Source organism: Carassius carassius, chromosome 33, assembly GCF_963082965.1.
Source record: "Carassius carassius chromosome 33, fCarCar2.1, whole genome shotgun sequence".
NCBI classification, from domain to species: Eukaryota; Metazoa; Chordata; class Actinopteri; order Cypriniformes; family Cyprinidae; genus Carassius; species Carassius carassius.
The window spans coordinates 3,244,626-3,251,932 of NC_081787.1; the positions used below are offsets into that span (position 1 = coordinate 3,244,626).

The 7,307-nt window shown below is 35.9% G+C and overlaps 1 protein-coding gene across 2 annotated transcripts; it reads right to left on the reverse strand.

Moving 5' to 3' along the window:
* Nucleotides 1–1,334: 1,334 nt before the first annotated feature.
* On the reverse strand, nucleotides 1,335–6,752 carry LOC132113517 (solute carrier family 25 member 48-like). Of its 2 annotated transcripts, XM_059521311.1 has the most exons (7): nucleotides 6,472–6,749; nucleotides 5,902–5,945; nucleotides 5,575–5,646; nucleotides 4,203–4,455; nucleotides 3,760–4,035; nucleotides 2,097–2,230; nucleotides 1,335–1,814 (listed from the first exon to the last, which is right to left on the reverse strand). In XM_059521311.1, exons 1-7 carry the CDS (start codon nucleotides 6,515–6,517, stop codon nucleotides 1,710–1,712), a joined length of 930 nt encoding a protein of 309 aa, XP_059377294.1. In that variant the 5' UTR covers nucleotides 6,518–6,749; the 3' UTR covers nucleotides 1,335–1,709. The 2 variants fall into 2 exon arrangements, with proteins under 2 accessions (XP_059377294.1, XP_059377295.1); XM_059521312.1 differs by lacking the exon at nucleotides 5,902–5,945 and having other exon boundaries at nucleotides 6,472–6,752.
* Nucleotides 6,753–7,307: the final 555 nt, after the last annotated feature.

Consider the following 7,307-nt stretch of genomic DNA (forward strand, 5'->3'; position numbering starts at 1 on the left):
GGGGGTGACAGTTAAGGGAATATCAACTCAAAACCCCACTGCAGTTCTTGCATTAAGCCCAGTTTGGAAACCCTGCTGTAATGTAGTGCTGAATGCATTTTATGTTGATAATATACTTTAAAAATCAAGGTGATCAGTTTATATTTTATAGCTATATGACTGAGAGCATTTCCCTTGCAGTATCAAACATTTTCAGAGAAAATCATATTGTTTCTGTACAAATGTTGTAATTTTTCCAGCCATACTGGTGAAAAGTTTGGTCTCACGGGTTTGTTTTAGATACAGTGTCACCACCTAGTGGAAACATTTTTCTTTACATTTCCATAATATTACGAATGATTTTCCCGACACAATGAAACAGCGCCACCTAGTGTACCAGAAGCAACATCAAAATATTTCATTTTATACACGGGTTAGACAAAATAATGCGAACGCCATTATGTTATATTTACTTTATCTTTACAATGTATATATTTTCTAGGTTGTATATCAATGGAGAGTCAAGTCACCTTTATTTGTATAGCACTTTATACAATACTATTTGTGCCAAATCATCTTTAAGGTGTTAAACCAGAAAACAGCATGTCAATAATGTCAGAATACAATAACAAAGAGTCATTTTTCCAGCTAAATTCAGTATGATGAGTTGAGCAGTGTTTTGTACAAGCGGCCAGTGAAACGAATGACTTTTCAGACTTCCAAAAAAGGACAATACATGGAGTCTGTTTGGCAGGAGTGTCTGTAAGCTTAACTGACTAAATGTTTGGTGTTTTAAGAACAGCAGTCTTTATAAAGTCCTTAGCATGGAAAAATGAATCCACTGAAAGTGGACAGGGACCATCGAACACTAAGAATCGTGTCCAAACAACACCGAACTACTGCAGAAAAGTGACAGCAAACCCATTCACATTCAAGCAATGCTAAAATGTGGAAAACTTGGTGTCATAAAAGCTGAACAGTTTTGAGCACTAAGGTGAACGTTCAAATGGAGACTATTGAAAAGTTACACGAGTCTATCTAAGAAGGCTGGAGGCTGTGTTCAAGGCAAATGGTAAAACACATTAATAATGAAATATTTCCCAGGTGTTCACATTATTTGCCCAATTATTTGCCCTACATTTTCTATTCTTGACCTGATATTCCCATTTCCATAATAAGCAGATGATAATAGGATATTGGAGGTTGCATAAAACTGATCTATTTTCATATGGTAGTGTTTTCAAAGCTTGCGTCTTGAGATACTTCTACAAAAATACATCTCATTAAAGTTCATCAAGAAAAATACATCAGTATTAGATTGAAATTGATTCATACAAACAAGCACACACTTTACCTCATTATATCATTTGATTTATTCACATATTTGAATAATATTGCATTAGCAGATAATCTTGTTAAAGCACAGAATCTAATCTAGTTTGACAGAACAGATATACATGTATAATAGGACAGGTATCTTTGAGCAAAATAGAAATTAGTGTATCATTCACATGCAGATGATGCATAATCATATATTAAAATATCTGAGTAAACCAAAATATTTTCAAAATAGAACTTATTTCCCACTATTTTCTTAATATAAGAAAAATCTAAAAGCTTCAGTTATACTTTTCATCGTATCAACAATGAATTCACATACATGTCACATGTAAGTCTCTAACATGCCATTAAAATCCCGAATACCCTAAAACCATTTCTGGAAGTCTGTGTTAGAAACTGCGTAAAAACTGGAGGGAGAGCTCATAACCGAGAAACATGGTTGCACACATTGGAAATCCTCTGATAGCATTGACAGTAGCTCCACGAAAGAAAACCTGCATTGGACATAATAAGTAAAGCAAAGAAAAAACAACAAAAGCATCAGTATTACACTCATATTTCACAAAACTCTGAATCAGTATATTAATGTTGTTTTTAATGTACGCCAGGCCTTTAAAAGCTTTCTATCACTGTGTCTGTGACCTATTTTATAACACCGAAACATGTTTGACCATGAAATTGTTTCAACTTGTTACATCAAATTGTTTAGCAGCTGGCGCACTGTAACTTTCTTTTAAACCTTGCCGGTTTTTAGACTACATCCATCAGCAACTTACATGTATTCCCTCTGTCTTGTAACTTTGCACGATGCAGTGCAGAATGCCCTTGTACTTCCTGTGCTGCATGGCATCTGCCTGCAACCGGCTTTTCACCACGTCTGTTGGTGTGGCGGTGACCCATGAGATAGATCCTGTGAAACAACAGCATAACCACAAGTGAAATCTCATGTGAAGTATTCTGTGTCCTTAAAATCCCAGTAGGGTCATATTTAGACTAATCCAGGCCTCTCTCGTCAGACATCAATAGGAGGGACATTTTTTACAGAAAGTACAGTGAGAAATTTCTAAACAATCCACCTTCCCACAATCCTAAACCAAATGTACTCTTGTTTATCTGTGCACGACTGCTAAGAAGCAGTTTGGTGTCATACAGAGGGTCTGACATAGCTTTTAAACAATTCATCACGTGCACAAACAGACTGAAAAACACTACAAGTGCATCTGGTGTTTCTTTAGGTGAGCATCACATTCAGGAAGGAAAAAACAGCTTCTGTTCACCTAGTGAACAAACTATGTATGCATGCTGCAGTCGAAAGTTTTAATGCATTAGACTGCATTCTGAAATGAGATACTGTATGAACACATATTATGACAGTATACATGTATCTTATTGGGAAGGCAATCCTATAATGCATTAAGACAAGCATAGAAAAAAAAATAGAAATAGTTCACGCAAAAATGAAAATGCGCTGAAAACACTCACCCTCAAGGCATCAAAAATGTAGATGAGTTTGTCTCTTCATCACAGCAGGTTTGGATTAACTGATGGACTGGAGTGGTGTGGATTAATTGTGGATTATAGCGATTTTTTATCAGCTGTTTGGACTCTAGTTCTGACGGCTCCCATTCACTGCAGAGGATCCACTGGTCAATGCTACATTTCTCCAAATGTGTTTTGATGAAGAAACAAACTCATCTTGGATTCCCTGAGAATGAGTACATTTTCAGCAAACGTTCATGTTTGGCTGAACTATTCCTTGAAGGTGAGAAATGTTGATTAAACATATAATCCATTTAATACAGAATGCAATCAATATCAAATTGTACTATTTTTGTTAGCTTAGCAACAGGCTAACATAAAACTCTAAAAAAACACAAGCCTGTGCATTTATCTTGAGCCCGAGAGCACTGCTAGTCCTGAGGTCCACACAACACTTCAAATCCATACATTATTACATACACAAAACATGAAATACTTCTAATAAATCAGAGCCCTTTTCAAAAACAACACTTGTGAATATACCAAACACCAGCTCTAACCCTCATTGCTCATTTAACTCATTTCAAAGCATAACCCCCTATAAATAAGATCCTTTATCTGCCTTTTAAAATGTAATTTCGTTGTTATTTTAATTAAAGGCAATTGTAATGAATTCCATGTTTTCATTGCCCCTATATACTATTGTTCGTTTAAGGAAATTAGTGCTTGCTAAAAATCTTCCCCTCTGTAGACTGTCTAGTCATCATCGCTGAAATAAATGTGTAAAAATGCATCATCACTCAAATAAATATGAACAATACATGATGATGTGGTCTTACCGTTATTATCTGTGCTTATTCTCATTTGCAAGTGTATTAAAATCAGTCACTTATTAGGTTCCATTTAAGTTAGAAGGCAGCTGTCTGTGTAATTTCGGAATACAGCCCAAATCTCATTTACCTGCTAAACCTCCTGCTAGCCAAATACAGCAGGGATGGGGAGAGGCATTGGCATCAGGATTCATCCAGTTACAGAATAACGTATACGGTATGAAGTACAGGGTGTAACCAGGTACATCCCGTAATATCATGGCTCCCGCACCTCTGTAGAGCCCTTGAATTCCCTCGTTCTGCAGGATGGTACTAATGCAGTGCAGTGGCCCTCTGTACAATGACTGGGACTGAATTCCCATTGAACGCAGAGGGACACTCCCATTCCCAGCAAGGTTAAAGTTCTCTGGAAACACACAAAACTGTTCATGAGGAATACTGTGTGCAAAAGTCATTATTTCCCTGGAAATGTTTGTCTTTGAGAAGCTTTCAGTAGCCAGAAGGACTCTGACTCCATGCAAAGCTGAAAGGTGCTAAGATGTTTTTATAGCCTGTAGCTTAAGACTAGCTTACCTGCAAGAACAGGTTGGGTTTGCATCTGTAGTCTGATTTTGACGAGGTCAACAGGGGCACCCACCCCAACTGAAACCAGACCAGTCAACATGCTCGCTACAGTCAAGTCAAGCATGCTGCATGGATGTCTGCCGTCACCGTATCGATATCTGCTAATGAGGCGCTGCGTGTTGCTGAAGAAGCCAAACACCAAAGAGTTATAGAGAGTGATGCTGGCCAATGGAAAAGACAGACCTTTGAAAAAGCCTGTAACCTGACACAACACAAAAGAGAAATGGATTATGTACTTTTGCTTCCAGGAAAGATAATATCTGTTTACACCTAAAAAATGGGGTCATTGTTGTGATGAAGATATAGCCTGCTCATTGAGTCTGGGAGTGAGAGGGCTCACTTTTTTAAAGTATTGCTAAATTTTGTCCCATGCCCTTTAAATTTAATTGGAGGTTTTTGTCAATTATATATATCTTGATATATTATATAATTATATGACATATAATTCCTAAAAATGGAATTGACATTATTATTATTTCTGAGTCCTGAACTATTATTTTACATTAAAAAAATGGCAGTTTATGAGAAAATATTCCAGATGTTTACTTACGTTTCATTTCGTCCAGCTAAAATGTTTTCTGGTTGTACTAATTGCTTTGGTCACACTTTATTTTAAGGTTAAATTCTCACTATTAACTATGACTTTTGCCTCACTAAACTCCTTATTTGCTTCTTATTAATAGATAGTAAGGTAGTTGTTAAGTTTAGGTATGGGGTAAGGGATCTAAAATTTTGTCATGCAGAATAAGGCATTAATATGTGCTAATTAACAGCCAATATGCCAATTCTAATGAGTAACTATCTAATAGTAAGATTTGGATCCTAAACTAAAGTGTTACTATTGCTTTTGTGTCTTTAATATTGTTTTCCATCCTTTTGGTGTATTGTGGAATATTCTTTTTTCACTATCAAAAGACAGGTCCTTAATGACATCAGCCTCCAGGAAGTGACATCATCTTTGGCAGAAATGTATATGATAATAACAACATTTCAAACGATGAAAAAACTCAAGACTAATCAAAATGATCTAAATCAATTAATAATCCTCATATAAGCGAAGTTTAGATTTTTATATTCGTCTAGCTGGATCCATCCTCATCCTAATAGCCAAGTTTTCACTGTGTAAATAAGTTGTCATAGACATTTCATAAGGTTTAAGTATCTGAAAATAAATGGAGATCTCTAAATGTACAGCACAACAAGAACGGCTCAACAAATACAAGGGTCCGTGGACTTTTGGAGAAGTTATGATACAATAATTGTGAAAAATATTTGCCAATAATTTTTTAACTCAATTATGAAAATTGTCAGTGAGACTTACATTTTCCTTTTTGTAGATTGATATGATACAGTGAAGAGTGTTCCTGTATCCTTTGCCAGCTTGTAAACGAGTCTGTAAAAGAGTACACAGAATTTTTTTTATTATTTTTTATATCATAGCCTGGACTGACACCTCATTCCTCCTAATCAATACATTTCATACCGGTGGGAAAAAAATAAGTAACTTAGAAACTAATACTGACTACCTTTAGAATGCAAATAAGTATATAATATGAACTACATAATTGTATAATATTTTTATATATAATAAATACATAATATAAGATTTGTACAAAATGAATCACAAAACAAGGATTTGTCTGGAAACCTTGACTGTGTCAAGCGGATGTCCTACAATCACACTGGACCCTCCTGTAACAAAAACAGTTGTATAAGTTAAATAAATATGTTGCAACAAAGGCAATAGTGATATATTCTGCATATTCTGCAGCGTTAGGAGGCTCTTCTTGCAAAACAGAGTGTCCATTTTATGAAAAGTTACATTGTTATGAACATTTCATGGTGGGTGCACATGCACATTAGGGCTTTACAAAATAAATGTTTCCTTTCAATGGAGTAGCTACACAAGGTTTCCACCAAACCAAGTTTATGGCCGAGGAAATGTCGGGAAACCGAATTGTAACGTTTTACAGACATGGTTTTGACGAACACGTGACACAAAATTAGTTAAAAATAGACACAGATGTATATTAAATAGCAGTATAAATAGTTTAAAGAAGTAGATTCACTGAAACGAACAAAACTGGGGTTTAGACGCGATGATAACTAGTTCGAGAAACAAGATAAACCAAATATAACGCAGTATTGCTCTGTTTGTACGTTTTGGCGAACAAAACTTGGAACTTTTTACAAGACATGCAAAACAAATAAACCTCACCTCCAATCCAACCTGCCAAGAAATCATCCAAATGAAAGACTGTCATTGTGCATCAGGGTGATTTTACGCCGGAGATTTGGTCATTGATGCGGTTTGAGTGTTGACGCTAAACTTCCGTCAGCTTCATTTAACAGTTCGTCAGATCAATAAAAGCAGAAGTGGTGACTTCAGCCTCATATTTAAATCGCTGAAGGGGGAGTATATGGGGGCGTTGCAGATACACCAAAACAGATTTGTCCACCAACAAACATAATTAGCTGATTAAAAGGATATGCAGCGTCCATATTTCTCACTGGTGTGTAATGTAACGGGTGAAGTATAGGATTCTTGATCATGTGACTCTTAACGTGGCTGCTGGGGTTCTCTTTATGTTGAGGAATGCCTGGAATGTGTCCATGACTCACATCGGATTGAACCATATAGGCTACCAATGTTTTTTCACAAACGACAAAGATTCTCTCGTAAATAATGTTTAGATTATTGCTAAATGATGATGTTGACTGTCCATTATCTATATGCTTCTATCGCCCAAGTCTTTGCTATGAAACGTGTAGGCTACCGCTGTGTAAATAATATGCTTCAGTGGAAAGCTACTAGCTGGTAACTGATGTTTTGCAAACGTTTTATATATGGACATAACTATAAGCATTAAAGTTTTCAGGACTGCCACACTGATAAATACATGAATAAATAATCCTAATCCCACTCTTAAAAACTGCCTTAAATCAAAATGGTTTCAAATGTACAACTTGCAGTGAGTTCAATGCTCGTTTTCCACTCACTTAATTTCAATTTCATTTCAGATTTTGAATGAAACTCTTAAAGGGTTAGTTCAC

What these genes read in the sequence shown, in the direction of transcription:
- LOC132113517 (XM_059521311.1), bottom strand. Translation starts at nt 6,517, where the DNA reads ATGACAGTCTTTCATTTGGATGATTTCTTGGCAGGTTGGATTGGAG. An exon ending in CAATCTACAAAAAGGAAAAT is followed by an intron (nt 4,456 to 5,574) that starts GTAAGTCTCACT and finishes GTGTTGTGTCAG; the next exon opens with GTTACAGGCTTTTTCAAAGG. An exon ending in AACCCAACCTGTTCTTGCAG is followed by an intron (nt 4,036 to 4,202) that starts GTAAGCTAGTCT and finishes GTGTGTTTCCAG; the next exon opens with AGAACTTTAACCTTGCTGGG.